Source organism: Hemiscyllium ocellatum, chromosome 23 (genome assembly GCF_020745735.1).
Source record: "Hemiscyllium ocellatum isolate sHemOce1 chromosome 23, sHemOce1.pat.X.cur, whole genome shotgun sequence".
Taxonomy (NCBI): Eukaryota; Metazoa; Chordata; class Chondrichthyes; order Orectolobiformes; family Hemiscylliidae; genus Hemiscyllium; species Hemiscyllium ocellatum.
In genome coordinates this window covers 59,310,422-59,328,113 of record NC_083423.1, presented here as the reverse complement: position 1 = coordinate 59,328,113, position 17,692 = coordinate 59,310,422, and the positions used below count along the sequence as shown (strand labels likewise).

The 17,692-nt window shown below is 41.7% G+C and overlaps 1 protein-coding gene across 1 annotated transcript in view; it reads right to left on the bottom strand.

Moving 5' to 3' along the window:
- appl2 (adaptor protein, phosphotyrosine interaction, PH domain and leucine zipper containing 2) overlaps positions 1-17,692 on the bottom strand; it is a 152,169-nt gene that overhangs the window by 66,992 nt on the left and 67,485 nt on the right. The window contains exon 7 of the mRNA XM_060843062.1: positions 175-233. Within this exon, the coding sequence (XP_060699045.1) occupies positions 175-233 (59 nt within the window). The remainder of the gene's footprint in view (positions 1-174; positions 234-17,692) is intronic.

Sequence of the window (17,692 nt, the reverse complement as noted above, 5' to 3'; positions counted from 1 at the left end):
GATGGCTGGCTAGAAATAAATCTTGAGCAATTTGATTCTCTTGCACACACTTTGTGCCTGATATTAAGTTCCCATTGACTACAAAACAAAGTATAGATGATTCCTTCAATCCTGTCCCTGTAATATCACTACCAAAATCAACTTCGACATCGATGTGAGTAAAAGACCCAGTACCTTTTCATTTTCTCTTCTCTTGGGCAGTTTGCTGTATTTTGCCATTGCCACATCATGTTCTACAGGAATAGAGATAGCAGTTAGTTATTTCAGGCATTGAATTATTTAAAACAAAATCACTCAAAGAACAGAATATTCAGATTAAATAATAATCAGTCAGATTTATTTTGACATACCATCTAACACTTGGTCTTATTATTATTCGACATTCCACTCACACTATTCGTATTGATATTTTGATCTCTCTGCCATAAATTCTGTGTTCTGTGTGCGTCCCTCTCACTTCGCCTGATAAAGGGGCTACACTCCAAAAGCTTGAGATTTCAAATAAACCTGTTGGGTTATACCATGATGTCATGTGATTACTGACTTTGCCCACCCTAGTCCAACAGCAGCACCTCCACATCATTGCTAAAACTATACAAGGTACTAGTTAGACTACATCTAGAAAACAGTGAACAATTATCCAAGGAAAGACATATTGACATTGGGAGCAGTCCAGAGAAGGTTTGCCATGTTGACCGCAGATGTGAAGGTATTTTCTTATGAGGTGAGGTTGATTAAGTTGTATCTATACTCACTGCAGTTTAGAAGACAAGTGACCTTACTGAAACACAATGTTCTTAAGAAGCTTGACAGGGGAGATGCTGAGTAGTTTCTTCCAATTGTGAAAGAATCTAGAACAATCTGCAGGTAAACGGTCACCCAGTTAAGACAAAAAATAGGATTTGTTTTTTTCTCAGAGGATAATGAATATGTGGACATCCTATTCAAACTTAGCTGTTAATTATTTTCAAATCTGAAGTAGACAGATTTTTGAACAGTAAGGGAATCAAGGACTAGGGGGAAAAGATAGGAAAATGGAGTTGAAAATTAATAGATCAGCCAGAATGATGTAGCAGGCTCAATGCACCAAATGGCTAATTTCTGCTCTATTACGGTGTATTAGAAGTCAGTTAACAATTTGCATTCAAATAGAAATAGATGGAAATATAAGAGGGAATCATACGAAAGGAGGTATTAGACATTTTAGTGAATATATGTTCTGCTTTTGTGCATCTATATCATGACTGATATGTTTCTCAACCCCATTCTCCTGCCTTCATCCCATAACCCTTGATCTGCTTACCAATCAAGAAACTATCTATCTGTCTTAAATGTCTTGGCTTCCACAGCCTTTTACAGCAATGGATTCTACCGATTAATCACCTTCTGGTTCCCAGCACAAGATGATAAGAGCAAAAAAATTAAAGATTTAGGAACTAGTGTAGATCACAAGGTTTAGTTTCCACCTCATGCTCACATTAAAACTGCAATCTCACTACGAGCTCTTTGAGCAAAACACGTTGGTACCAGGTAGAATACACAATTACTCCTGTTCCCATTTTAAAGCTGGGACACAGAGGAATATATATTTTTGGACAAATCACAAATTGAGAAATCAAACTGATTACTTGAATAAAAGGTCATGTATAAAAAAGTGTCTACTCATCTGTGATAATGTATTGTGGTTGAGGGGGTCACTTAGTTGCCTAGACAGCTGGTTTCTGTTGCAGAGTGACACCAACAGCATGAGTTCAATTCCCACACCAACTGAGGTTACCATTAAGGTATCTCTTTCTCAATCTTTCTCATTGCCTGAGGCATGGTGACCACCACTACCAGTTGTTCCTATCTAATGACAGCAACCTTTACTACTGTTGTGGACAAGGTGTTAAGCACAATCCTAAAGGATGGATAAAGGAAACGTTTTGAACAATGTCATGTATAAAATGGAATTGTTTTCCTTTCAATGGCTCAGGAGGTGCTGATGCTTGTGGTATTTTCCTCACCTGCGCTGACCCAGTATCCTGGACTGCCTTGGCATTGCTCTGGAGCCATGGTTCATTGTAGATAGTTGAATACATCCGAGAGCTCAGAGATTGCATTCTATACCAATGTGGAGGTATTACATAACTTCGTACTAACATGAGTGTTTTCTGGTTCAAACACCTTCCCAGTTTTCCTTAAACCACGTTGTTACAGATGGCATTCATGAACAAATGAGAAGATGATGTGGGTCCCATTAAAAAAGAATTAATTTCAAAATCTTGGTATGCAAGTAACACTCTGCACAATGCTTTTTCTCAATCAGCTTTTCAATGGAAATAGATGAAGCACGTTTGTTACAGAGGTATTAACAATTTCATTTTTTTTAATAGCACAATCCATTTGTATCATTTGTAAACATTGCACACCTTTAAAAAAATCCAGGCTCATTCTGGCAGAAATTTTAAATACAATCAGTTCTTTAAAACGCAATAGTTGCGTTCTTGTGCAACCTCGTATTACAGAAAAACCATGCTTTAGAAATAGCACTTTAAGTGTTGATGCTGCAATCGCGTTACAGCCAACACACGCTTTAAAAGTTCACGCTGTAGAAACAGCAACCCCAGTTTGTCAATCACGTTGTCATGAATTCACATTGACGAAACACACACTACAACATAATGACCTGTGAGATATTCTTTCACAAACCAGTTTCATCCAAGCAGTAGAAAAGTAGTTGTGACATCTTGTGTACCCTCCAGATTGGTACAGAATGCAATCTCTGAGCTCTCGGGTGTATTCAACTATCTACAATCTCAGTGGCATGAAGCCAACTAACAAATGTTGTAAGATGCAACATGCACCCACATCAGTGCAGCAATGTTACTGAAATTTTAATCAAATACACAAATTCAGTAATTTCAAGTATGTCAGAACCTGAAATCAGGTAATTCTAAGTTTAGAAAGTAGATCAGAGATTACTATAAGTAGAATCTACAGATGACCAGTAGGGGATTTTCAGTATATTCCATCCAAACATCCAGCAAAGAGGCCAGGACTCCAGACCTCAAATCTAAGCTCAGAGAAGGAAGTGCTAGGTAGAGAGACCATAATTTATTCTGCACCCCCACTCTTCTCATTCTAATAGTTGAACAGAATGTTTATGATGTTAATGCTGAAGATTAAAACGAGTCTTACTTTTGATAAGTTAAACGTTGCTGACATTGTGTCTGTTTACCTTGGACTTAAACAATGAAAAACCTAAGACTGCTGTTAAAAAATAGAAATTTCAAAAATTCAATTTTCTACAATTATCGAACACAATCAATGGATAGTTATTTGAAAGAAAATGTTGGCCTCTTGGCCCTTCCTTCCCCTGCCAGCTCTCTCCAGAGCAACTCAGCCAGTTCCATTTCCATAACATTTCCACTTCACCTGTGGAGGTGGGCATCTGAAGGTAGCTAGGCTGACTAAAGTGGTGTGTGACAGCAAATATGATCAGGCTAACGTAGATGACTAAAGGCGCACATGACAGCAAATGCTGTCAGGCCTGTGAGTCATGCTCACTGTAAGAAAGATATTCTGTTTAAAATAAGTGTTTATCATAGTAGGCATAAGAATACTGTATAAACAAGCTTCAAAATTTGTGAGAAGATTTGTAGCTCGGGTGTCCATTGTTTTGTGGTTCTGTTCACCGAGCTGGGAATTTGTGTTGCAGACATTTCATCCCCTGTCTAGGTGACATCCTCAGTGCTTGGGAGCCTCCTGTGAAGCGCTTCTGTGATGTTTCCTCCGGCATTTATAGTGATTTGAATCTGCTGCTTCCGGTTGTCAGTTCCAGCTGCCCGCTACAATGGCCGGTATATTGGGTCCAGGTCGATGTGCTTGTTGATTGAATCAGTGGATGAGTGCCATGCCTCTTGGAATTCCCTGGCTGTTCTCTGTTTGGCTTGTCCGATAATAGTAGTGTTGTCCCAGTCGAACTCATGTTGCTTGTCATCTGAGTGTGTGGCTACTAAAGATAGCTGGTCATGATACAATTTTGATTACATCTATCAAATCTCTTCTCAGGACCTTTCTCCTCCTCCAAGGAGAATATTAACTTCTCCAATCAAGCCATTAACTCAACTCCCTCATCACTGGAATCACTCTTACAAACTTTTTCATCACTTTTTCTGTAATCTTTAAAGCAGATACAGATTCTAAACTGCCAAACCCAGAGTTGTATGCAGTATTCCACTTGAGGGCAAACCAGTGTTTGAAAAGAATCCCCACAACTTCCTTGCTTTTATATTGTTTCTCCCTACTCACAAAGTCTAGAATCATACAGCTTTTTTAAAAAAATCTCAACTTACCCTGTTATTTTGAGAAGTGTTGATTGGTTGCCTGGTCATAACACCATTACATTTCAAGAAATGCCCATGTAATACGAGTTTACCAAAGTGATGAACAGCTAAGAAGCAAAGAGTAAAAAGTAGTAGATACAAAAACAGATTGCTGGAAAATCTGAGCAGGTCTAGCAGTATCTGTAGACAGAAATCAAAGTTAACATTTCGGGTCCAGTGACACATCCTCTGGGGAAGAGATTTTCCAGCAATTCCTGTTTTTGTTTCTGATTTCCAGCATCGGCTTTTTTTTCATTTAAGAAGCAGTGGAGTTGGGTCAGCCAGTATCAATTGCTTGACAGTCCAGAATCTGTACGAAGAAGAAACAAGTGAGCCTGCCTTTGAATGGAATAATTTTTTGTTTCCCAGTCTTCGGACAGATCCTGGGGTGTTGATACAGATTACCAAGAATGGAATAGAGATTGCGTTACAACGTGTTACCTAGATAGAAAGAGCAAGGAGATGACGACAGAAAGGGCAAGGGGTTGCTATTGGATAATGCCCATTGCTACTGTTTCATTATTGGCAGAGTTTATCAGACCATTTAGAGGAATTGGAAATCCAGTCCCTCCTGAAATCCAGATCTGGTGCGTTCAAGTCGGGTGATCCTGACATTTACGGGAAATCTGGGTATGAACCTAGATCGTGGCATCAGGGATGCCAAGAGATAATACTACACTAAACTAGAGTCCCAGACTAACCACCTAAACAAATGCCAACTGAGGCAAGATTTACATAATATATCCGGCTACAAAGCAAAGTTGAGTAGACTCGCTGAGAACTACGCATCCCTCCCCGATGAGCTCAGCCTTTCCTATGCTTGTTTTGAGCAGAACGTCAGTGAAATGATGTCACCTATCCTGACAGTCTCAGATCCATCTGTACCCACAGTCATCACTGCAGAAGTCACTGCAGATTGGCCTTCTTGAGAGTGAACCCACGGAAAGAACTGGCCTGATGGAGTCCCTAGCCATGCACTCAGATCCTGTGCAGACCATCTGGTGGGAGTATTTGCAAATGCCTTTAATCTTTTCTGACTATGATGTGAGGTTACCACCTGCTTCAGGAAAATCATTATCATCCTGGTGCCAAAGAAACATCAAGCAACGTGTCTTTATCTCCACCTAGTAGATCTGACATCTATCATTATGAAGTGCTTCGAGAGGTTAGTAATAGCACACAACTCCAGCCTCTTAGATTGCCTTGAACCATTACAATTTGCCTACCATCACGACAGGTCCACAACAGACACCATCTCCCTGGCCCTACACTCATCCCTGGAATATCTGGATAACAAGGATCCTCCATCAGACTCCTATTTATTGACTTTAGCTCCGCCTTCAACTCCATAATTCCAACAAAACTCATCTCCAAACTCCAAGACCTAGGATTCTGAACTCCCCCACCCCCTCCACCCCTGCAACTGTTTCCATGATTTCCTGACCTGCAGACAGCGATCAGTTAAGGATTGGTGATAACATCTTCTCCACAATAATCATTAATAGGTATCTGCAACGCTGTGCACTCAGCTCCTTACTATACTCCTTATATACTCACGTCTCCATGTGGCCATTTCGAAATTTGATGACACAACCGTAGTCGGTTGGATTTCAAACAATGATAAGACAGAGGATCGGAAAGAGATAGACAGCTTAGTGGCATAGTGTGAAAGCAACAATCTCTCCTTCGATGTCAGTAAAATGAAGGACCTGCTCATTGACTTCAGGAAGCAGAATGGAAGACACCCCTGTCTCTAACAATGGTGCTGAGGTGTAGCTCATAGAGAGCTTCACGTTCCTAAGAGTAAATATCACTAACAATCTATCCTGATCCATCCACGGCATGCTACAGTCAAGAAAGCAATCCGATGCCTTTACATTCTCAGAATGCGAAGGAAATTCGGAATGTCAATCGGGTAGAAGACAAAAAATTTGAAAACACATATCAATAGATTCCAAGAACAGATTCTTCCCTGCTATTCTCAGACTTCTGAACAGATCGCTAAGTGGAGTGGAGTTGATCTTTCCCTACGCCTTCTCTGTAACTATTAATGCGATATTCTGTTTATGTAAGGTATAACTTGTCTGGTCAGTATGCAAAACAATACTTTTCACTGTATCTTAGCACATGTGGTGGTGGAGGAAAATTGTCTTTCAGACTGGAGGCCTGTGATCAGTAGTGTGCCACAAGGATTGGTGCTGGGTCCACCACGTTTTGTCAATTACATAAATGATCTGGATGTGAACATAGGAAGTATAGTGAGTAAGTTTGCAGATGACACCAAAATTGGAGGCGTAGTGGTCAGCAAAGAGGGTTACCTCAGAGTACAACAGATTCATGAGCAGATGGGCCAAGGAGTGACAGATGGAGTTTAATTTAAATAAATGTGAGGCGCTGCATTTTGGAAAGGCATATCTTAGCAGGACTTATAAACTTTATGGTAAGGTCCTAGGGAGTGTTGCTGGACAGAGAGACCTTGGAGTTCAGGTTCATAGCTCCTTGAAAGTGGAGCCGCAGGCAGATAGGATAGTGAAGGTGGTGTCTGGTATGCTTTCTTTTATTGATATAGGAGTTGAGAGTTCATGTTGCGCCTTTATAGGATATTGGTTAGGTCACTTTTAAAATATTTGTGCACAGTTCTGGTCTCCCACCTATCGGATGTTGTGAAACTTGAAAGGGTTCAGAGTAGATTTACAAAGATGACGCCGGGGTTGACGAATTTGAGCTATAGGGAGAGGCTGAATAGGTTGGGACTGTTTTTCCTGGAGTGCTGGAGGCTGATAGGTGACCTTCTAGAGGTTTATAAAATCATGAGGGGCATGGATAGGGTAAATAGACAAAGTCTTTTCCCTGGGGTGGGGAAGTCCAGAACTAGAAGGCATAGGTTTAGGGTAACAGGGGAAAAATTTAAAAAGGAGCTAAGGGGCAACATTTTCACACAGTGGCTAGTGTGTATAGGGAACAAGCTGCCAGTGGAAGTGGTAGAGGCTGGTACAATTGCATCATCTAAAAGGCATCTAGATGGGTATATGAATAGGAAGGGTTAGAGAGTTTAGGCTATCTGGTCGACACTGTCGAGTTGGACTGAAGGGTCTACTCAGGAAGTAGTAATGCCATGGAATGCCCAGCCTTCAATAGTAGTGGACTCACCAACATTAAGTGTATTTAAATGTTCATTGGATAAACATGGGTAATAATAGAAGAGTGTAGATAAGGTGGGGCTTAGAGTGATATCACAGGTCAATGCAACATCGAGGGCCGAAGGGCCTGTACTGTGCTGTAATGTTCTATGTTCCATGAAGTACATCTTGGCGAGAGGATTCTAGGTAATCCAAGATGGAGGACGGGAAAAATTTCTGGCTGTAACAGCTGCTCCTTTATTGAAGTGTTTTAGGTGTTGGAGGTGATTTCCTCGAATTCCAGGAGCAGCGATTACTGTTTCATATGTTATTGCATTGTTTTGGAATGTTAGAAAAAAAATGCCAGAACAATAGCAGTTCTAAAGGGAGAAGAACAGACAAAGGAAGCACATGGTGAGGTCAGTGCAGGAGAGAGACAGAGAGGGAAAGAAACTGACACCACAGTGAACCTGCACAGTTACTGCCTTTGCTGTTTGCATTCATGTATTGCTGAACATTGGAGTGCATCTGGAAAAATTAAACACAGTGAAATTCACAACTGAACTTGGAGGGACCTGTTTGGGGAACATTACAGTACAGAAGCAGATAAGTGGGTTTTAAGCATGGCCTTAAAATAAGTCTGCACTACTGAGTAGAGTGGGTTCTTTCTTGATTGTGTGTTTTATTGATTTATGTATCTTGATTAAACTTAAAATATAAGCCATAAGTATTAATTTAACCTGGAACACTTTTTTGTAGAGGAATAAGACAGTGCTATTTTCTGGATCTGTAGATTGGAAGAAGCAAAAATGGCCTTTAGTACAGTGATGTGCTCTTCTTGTCGGATGTGGGAGTCTAGGGAGAGTTTGCGGGTTACTGAGGATTATATCTACAATAAATGCCATTGGTTGCGAATCCTATCAGATCAAATGGATTGGTTGGACAGGCAATTAGAGGCAATGAGGAATTTACAAGAACAAGAGGATGTGATGGATGGCAATTATAGGAAGGGGGGAAAATTTCAGGTACAGTCACAGAGATGGGTTAATTCCAGGAAAGGTAAGAGAGGTAGGCAGGGAGTGCAGGAGTCTTCTGTGGCTATACCCATTTCAAACAAGTATGCTGTTTTGGAAAATGTAGGGGGTGATGGACACTAAGGGGTACATAGCACGAACAACCAAGTTTCTGGTATTGAGAGGTACGTCGGGTTCCAAGCGATCAATTGTGTTAGCGGACTCTCTAATGTTTCTGTGGCCAGCAGCGAAAAATGAGAATGGTGTGTTGCTTCCCTGGTGCCGGGATCAAGGATGTCTCAGAGAAGGTGCAGAATGTTCTCAAGGGGGAGACGGATCAGCAGGAGGTCATTGTACACATTGGAACCAATGACATAGGAAGGGAAAAGATTGAGCTTCTGAAGGGAGATTACAGAGAGTTAGGCAGGAATTTAAAAAGGAAGTCCTCGAGAGTAGTAATATCTGGATTACCCCCAGTGCTACAAGCTAGTGAGGGCAGGAATAGGAGGATAGAGCAGATTAATGCAAGGCTGAGAAGCTGGTGTACGGGAGAAAGATTCACATTTTTGGATCATTGGAAGCTCTTTTGGGATAGAAGTGACCTGTACAAGAAGGACGGATTGCACCCAAATTGGAAGGGACTAATATACTGGCAGTGAGATTTGCTAGAGCTGCTCGGGCGGATTTAAACTAGTAAGATTTGGGATGGGGGGGGACCCATGGAGATAGTGAGGAAAGATTTCAAACTGAGACTGGTACAGTTGAGAACACAGGCAAGTCAAACAGTCAGGGCAGGCAGGGACAAAGCAGAGAACAAGGCAGGTCAAATGAATTAAACAGCATTTATTTCAATGCAAAAGGCCCAACAGGGAAGGCAGATGATCTCAGGACACGGTTAGGAACATGGGACTGGGATATTACAGCAATTACAGAAACATGGCTCAGGTATGGACAGGACTGGCAGCTTAATGTTCCAGGATACAAATGCTACAGGAAGGACAGAAAGGGAGGCAAGAGAGGAGGGGGAGTGGCGTTTTTGATAAGGGATAGTATCACAGCTGTACTTAGGGAGGATATTCCGGAAATACATCCAGTTATTTGGGTGGAACTGAGAAATAAGAAAGGGATGATCACCTTATTGGGATTGTGTTATAGATCCCCTAATAGTCGGAGGGAAATTGAGAAACAAATTTGTAAGGAGAATTCAGTTATCTGTAAGAATATGGATGGGGATTTTTAACTTTCCAAACATAGTCTGGGACTGCCATACTGTTCAGGGTTTAGATGGAGAGGAATTTATTAAGTATGTACAAGAAAACATTCTGATTCAGTATGTGGATGTACCTACTAGAGAAGGTGCAAAACTTTACCTACTCTTGGGAAATAAGGCAGGACAGATGACTGAGGTGTCAGTTGGGGAGCACTTTGGGTTTAGCAACCGCAATTGTGATAGTTTTAAAATAATGATGGAAAAGGATAGACCAGATCTAAAAGTTAGAAGTTTGAAACTGGAGGAAGGTCAATTTTGATGGTATTAGGCAAGAACTTGCAAAAGCTGATTGGGCGCAGATGTTTGCTGATAAAGGGACGGCTGGAAAATGGGAAGCCTTCAGGAAGGCGATAACAAGAATCCAGAGAAACTATATTCCTGTCAGGATGAAAGGAAAGGCTGGTAGGTATAGGGAATGCTGGATGACTAAAGAAATTGAGGGCTTGGTTAAGAAAAAGAAGGAAGCGTATGTCAGGTATAGACAGGATAGATCGAGTGAATCCTTAGAAGAATAGGTGAAGGAGTATAATTAAGAGGGAAATCAGGAGGGCAAAAAGGGGACATGAGATAGCTTTGGAGAATCCAAAGAGTTAAGGAGAATCCAAAGGGCAAAAGGGTAACTAGGGAGAGAATAGGGCCTCTCAAAGATCAGAAAGGCGGCCTTTGTGTGGAGCCGCGGGAGATGGAGCAGATACTAAATGAGTATTTTGCATCAGTATTTACTGTGGAAAAGGACATGGAAGGTATAGAATGTAGGGAATAGATGGTGACATCTTGAAAAATGTCCATATTACGGAGGACGAAGTGCTGGATGTCTTAAAATGCATAAAAATGGATAAATCCACAGGACCTGATCAGATGTAGCCTAGAATTCTGTGGGAAGCTAGGGAAGTGATTACGGAGTCTCTTACCGAGATATTTGGATCATCAATAGTCACAGGTGAGGTGCCAGAAGACTGGAGGTTGGCTAATGGGGTGTCACTGTTTTAGAAAGGTGGTAAGGACAAGCCAAGGAACTATAGACCAGTGAGCCTGACATCAGTGGTGGGCAAGTTGTGAGAGGGAATCCTGAGGGACAGGATGTACATGTATTTGGAAAGGCAAGGACCGATTAGGGATACTCAACATGGCTTTGTGCGTGGGAAATCATGTCTCACAAACTTGATTAAGTTTTTTTGAAGTAACAAAGAGGATTGATGAGGGCAGAGGGGTAGATGTGATCTATATGGACTTCAGTAAGGCGTTTGATAAGGTACCCAATGGGAAACTATTGAGCAAGGTTAGATCTCATGGAATATAAATAGAACTCGCCATTTGGATACAGAACTGGCTCAAAAGTAGAGGGTGGTGGAGGCTGTTTTTCAGACTGGAGGCCTGTGACCAGTGGAGTGCCACAAGGATCAGTGCTACCTTTCATCATTTATATAAATGATCTGGATGTGAGCATAAGAGGTATAGTTAGTAAGTTTGCAGATGACACCAAAATTGGAGGTGTAGTGAACAGCGAAGGTCACCTCAGATTACAGCTGGATTTGATCATATGAGCCAATGGGCTGAGAAGTGGCAGATGGAGTTTAGAACATAGAATATTACAGCGCAGTACAAGCCCTTCGGCCCTTGATGTTGCGCCAACCTGTCATACCAATCTAAAGTCCATCTAACCTACAGTATTCCATGTACATCCATATGCTTGTCCAATGACGACTTAAATGTACTTAAAGTTGGCAAATCTACTACCGTTGCAGGCAAAGCATCCATACTCTGAGTAAAGAAACTACATTTGACATCTGTCCTATATCTATCACCCCTCAATTTAAAGTTATGGCCCACCGTGCTCGTCATCACCATACTTGGAAAAAGGCTCTCCCTGTCCACTCTGATTATCTTATATGTCTCGATTAAGTCACCTCTCAACCTTCTTCTCTCCAACGAAAACAGCCTCAAGTCCCTCAGCCTTTCCTTGTAAGACCTTCCCTCCATACCAGGCAACACCCTAGTAAATCTCCTCTGCACCCTTTCCAAAGCTTCCACATCCTTCTTATAATGCGGTGACCAGAACTGTACACAATACTCCAAGTGTGGCCGCACCCGAGTTTTGTACAGCTGTAGCATAACCTCATGGTTCCGGAACTCGATCCCTCTATTAATAAAAGCTAAAACACTGTATGCCTTCTTAACAACCCTGTCAACCTGGGTGGCAATTTTCAAGGATCTGTGTACCTGGACACCGAGATCTCTCTGCTCATCTACACTACCAAGAATCTTACCATTGCATTCCAGTTACTCCAACCAAAGTGAATCACCTCACACTTGTCCGCATTAAACTCCATTTGCCACCACGCAGCCCAGCTCTGCAGCTTATCTGTGCCTCTCTGGAACCTACAACATCCTTTGTCACTATCCACAACTCCACTGACCTTAGTGTCGTCTGCAAATTTATTAACCCACCCTTCTAGGCCCTCATCCAGGTCATTTATAAAAGTGATGAACAGCAGTGGACCCAACACCGACTCTTGTGGTACACCACTAATAACTGGACTCCAGGATGAACATTTCCCATCAACCACCTCCCTCTGTCTTCTTTCAGCAAGCCAAATACTGATCCAAACTGCTATATCTCCCATAATCCCATTCCTCCGCATTTTGTACAATAGCCTACTGTGGGGAACCTGATCGAACGCCTTGCTGAAATCTATATACACCACATCAACTGGTTTACTCTCATCTACCTGTTTGGTCACCTTCTCAAAGTACTCAACAAGGTTTGTGAGGCACAACCTACCCTTCACAAAACCGTGCTGACTATCCCTAATCAAATTATTCTTTTCTAGATGATTCTAAATCCTCTCTCTTTTAACCTTTCAAACATTTTACCAACAACTGAAGTAAGGCTCACTGATCTATAATTACCAGGGTTGTCTCTACTTCCCTTCTTCTGGCTCTATTCCTGTAGAACAATGACGATTTAAAGATCAATGCCAAAGGCTCGGTAATCTCCTCCCTGGCTTCCCAGAGAATCCTAGGATAAATCCCATCCAGCCCAGGGACTTATCTATTTTCACACTCCACAGGATTTCTAATACCTCTTCCTTGTGAACCTCAATCACACCTAGTCTAGTAGCCTGTATCTCAGTATTCTCCTCGACAACATTGTCATTTTCTAGAGTGAATACTGTCAAAAAATTATTCATTTAGTGCTTCCCCTATCTCCTCTGACTCCACACATAACTTCCCACTACTATCCTTGATTGGCCCTAATTTAACTCTCATCATTCTTTTATTCCTGACATACCATTGGAAAGCCTTAGGGTTTACCCTGATCCTATCCGCCAACAACTTCTCATGTCTCCTCCTGGCTCTTCTGAGCTCTCTCTTTAGGTCTTTCCTGGCTACCTTGCAACCCTCAAGCACCCTGAGCCTTCACATCTCATCCTAACAGGAATTCCATCCACTTCTTTTGTGAGCCATGGCTCCTGCGCTTTACAGCTTCCTCCCTGCCTGACAGGTACATACTTATCTAGGACATTCAGGAGCTTTTCCTTGAATAAGCTCCACATTTCTATTGTGCCCATCCCCTGCAGTTTCCTTCCCATCCTGATTCCTAAATCTTGCCTAATCGCATTGTAATTGCCTTTCCCCCAGCTGTTACTCTTGCCCGGTGGTAAACACCTATCCCTTTCTATCACTAAAGTAAACGTAACAGAATTGTGATCGCTATCACCAAAGTGCTCAACTACTTCCAAGTCTAACACCTGGCCGGGCTCAATACCCAGTACCAAATCTAATGTGGCTTCGCCCCTAGTTGACCTGTCTACATACTGTGTCAGGAAGCCCTCCTGCACACACTGGACAAAAACTGACCCATCTATAGTACTCATACTATCGTGTTCCCAGTCAATATTTGGAAAGTTGAAGTCCCCCATGACAACTGCCCTGTCTCTCTCACTCCTATCGAGAATCATCTTTGTTGTCCTTTACTCGACATCTCTAGAACTATTCGGAGACCTATAGAAAACTCCCAATAGGGTGACCTCTCCTTTCCTGTTTCTAATCTCAGCCCATACTACCTCAGTTGACAAGTCCCCAGACGTCCTTTCTGCAACTGTAATACTGTCCTTGACCAACAATGTCACACCTCCCCCTCTTTTACCATCATCTCTGTTCTTACTGAAACATCTAAATCCTGGAACCTGCAACAAACGTTCCTGCCCCTGCTCTATCCATATCTCCGAAATGGCCACAACATTGAAGTCCCAGGTACCAACCCAAATTCACCCACCTTATTCCGGATGCTCCTGGCAGTGAAGTAGACACACTTCAAACCAACTTCTTGCTTGCTGGTACCATCTTGCGTCCCTGAAACCTGATTTCGGGCCTCCCTTTACTCAACTTTTTCTATACTCGAACTACAATCTCGGTTCCCATCCCCCTGCTGGATTAGTTTAAACCCATCCCAATAGCCTTAGCGAATATCCCCCCCAGGATATTGGTACCTTGGAGTTTAATCTAGATAAATGTGAGGTGCTGCATTTTGGGAAAGCAAATCTTAGCAGGACTTTTACACTTAATGGTAAAGTCCTCGGGAATGTTGTTGAACAAAGAGACCTTGGAATGCAGGTTCATAGCTCCTTGAAAGTGGAGTCGCAGGTAGATAGGATAGTGAAGGCAGAGTTTGGTATGCCTTCCTTTATTGGTCAGAGTATTGAGTACAGGAGTTGGGAGGTCATGTTGCAGCTGTACAGGACACTGTTGGAATATTGTGTGCAATTCTGGTCTCCTTCCTATCAGAAAGATGTTGTGAAACTTGAAAGGATTCAGAAAAGATTTACAAGGATGTTGCCAGGGTTGGAGGATTTGAGCTATAGGGAGAGGTTGAATAGGCTGAGGCTGTTTTTCACGGAGTTTGAGGCTCAGGGGTGACTTTACAGAGGTCTATAAAATCATGAGGGGCATGGACAGGATAAATAGACAAAGCCTTTTCCCTGGAGTGGGGGAGTCCAGAATTAGAAGGCATAGGTTTAGGGTGAGAGGGGAAAAGTGTAAGAGAGACCCAAGGGCCAACTGTTTCACGCAGAGGGTGGTACGTGTATGGAATGAGCTGCCAGAGGAAGTGGTATGATTGCAACATTTAAAAGGATGGGTATATAAAAAGGAAGGGTTTGGAGGGATATGGGCCAGGTGCTGGCAGGTGGGACTAGATTCGGTTGGGATATCTGGCCGGTACGGACGAGTTGGACCAAAGGGTCTGTTTCCGTGCTGTACATCTCTATGGCTCTATGACTATGTGACAATAATAAATCAAATCAAATCAGAATTAATTTTACTGGATTCTGTGTCAAAAGGGCTATCATGTCCCAAGTAAGATGGCTGCATAGATGGGCACCTTGTCTGTGTTAACCATATCCACAGAATATTGCTGCTGGTCAGCGTACCAAAAGAATTGAGTGAAACAATGTACCGCAGATACTGAATGAGAAAGAGATTGCCTATAAATCTAGATTTATGTAGGAAGATTGCTTGTACTTTTAACTATGTGACAAGTTTATTTTGTTGTTTTGTTACTGTAAATGCTTTAAAAGTGAAATCCTGTCTATTTGGGTCCTTTCTATTAGCTTTGTGGGGATTCTGTTTTAAAATCTTTCCAGGGATTGTAATAAACTTGTAATCAACATCAGGTACACTGAATTTTGTTGAAATTGAACAAACAAAATATTTCATTTTTACTTTTTTTCATTCGGAATTAAGCTAGTTATCTTTAACATTCAGACCTTTCTGGAGAGAACAGAGTTATCTAAAGACTTACTTGACGTTTGTGGCTTAGAATTAAAAAGTGGATTTGAAACAGAACTAAGACAGCAGAAATTGACTGACATTGTGCAAGAATTCTGAGTCCATCAACTAAACATCTCCTCTGTACATCAGGGAGCAACTTTATTAAAGCAATTTTCCACAGGTATTAGGCCCATAATATCCGTATTCAAGATGTTTAAAGAATTTAGCTATAGGACTAACTGCCTTCTACACTTGAAAAGCATGCACAAATGATGCCAATTTCTAACCCTTAGTATTGTTATTTTCAAATCAGGCACAATGAGATTTATTTAACAAATTGGAACCAAACTAGAGACTTAACTTGTGTCAGAATTCTTTGGTATGATCAAAGATTTACAAAGTCAATGTATTAATCTACTTGATGACAATACCAAACTGCAGAAGGATTTCTGATGCAAAGGACTGTGTCTAGGTTATACTGAAATAGGCAATAAAAACCTCATGACCTGCATAGGTTTTACATATGGGCAGCAATTTTTATGCAAATTATGTATTTTTATATTTATACGGTCCAAATATGCTAGATTACTGTTACTAACAAATATGATAGGATCCTCCAACTTACACTGATAAAATTACTACTTCGTGTGGATTAAAGGTTTTACAATTGTCCTACATTTCACAATAAACAAAAGTGGCTGTGAACGAAAATATTATTCACTATTCTCTACTCATAGATTTACATAGTTCCTGTTCCCTTAAGTCTCTGGTTTGGAATTATCCAGCTTCAAATTGATCTATAGGTTCATACCTTTTCTATCTCTAAACTCTTTCAGCTCTATGAGCTCAACCCTTCTCAAACACATTTCTCCTCTCACCACAGACTCCTGCTTTAGCAACCACACCTCCCAGTCCACTTCTCCCGACACCGATCCCAGTGGCAGAAGAGAAAGTCTTGGGCTGGAATTTTACAGGGAGAAGCACTCTCACGCAGATTGCCACTCTTGCCTTTTTTCTTTTAAATGCAAGGGAGCTCCACATTTCTCAGAAGAGATTCCACTCAAGGCACCCTCAAAAATGTGGAACTGTACTTGCATTCCAACAGTTCTTTGATAGTGTGGAACTGTCACAGGATGACAAACTAACCCCATTTTCACAGCTGTCAGCTCCCATATTGTGAAATGTCAAGGTCTTGACAACCACTGTCAAACTGTAAATATATAATGGTGTGATGTTAGGGTGCTAGGAGGGTTAGATACCAGATGGCTAGGGAGTAGGATGCCTGATGATCACAGGGTAGAGTGCCAAAGAAGGATGCCAGATCAGTAGTGTGCCAGCTAGGTAGGGGATAATGTGCCAAGTGGATAGGCTACCAAGTTAATAGTGTAAAAGCTTGGAAGGTAAACAATGCAGCTTTTAGGAGTGCATGACAGAAATTCGGCCCAGTGAAGGGAAATTTTGTATCGTCGGGCCTTCCAGATTGATGATTCTGTTTGGGTAAGGTTGGGAATGCTTCCAGGGGAGTTGGGGATCATCTCCAATTCTTTTGAGGGGAGGGGATATCGTTAGCTCAGGTCCAACAGGGTGGCAGGAAGGAGGAGGGCTGGGTTCAGGGCTTTTGGAGGGGACAGTGTTGGGTCAGGATTGGAGCTGGGTATAAAGGATGGGGTGCAATTGGTATGTGAGGTAAGGATGAGGTCTGTTAAATAGTTACTCAAGACTACACAGTTCATAGTCTAACTCATCCTGAGCAAGTCTTTGGCTTCATCAACATTTTGCGCAGTCTCTAATTCCAATGGAGACTTGCAGAGGTTTCCAGACAGGCAGGAATACTCAATTTCCTTGGCAATTCCTTTAGAATCGATTGCAATGGGCTGTGCACAACTCTCATCCATGTCAGAATAATGACCATCAAGCCTTGACTATACACAAAATCCTGAAATTGCATCAAATGATAATCACCAGTGAAGAAATGTGCTTTTTCATTAATGAGCTTGCTTGGAATGAAAATGATTCCTTATTCAATATTCCCTCCAAGATGTGCCGCTATGGCAAACACGAGGGGACACAACTTTTAAAGTGAGGGGAGATAGGTATAAGACAGATGTCAAAGATAGCTCCTTTATTCAGAGTAGTGAGGGTATGGAATGC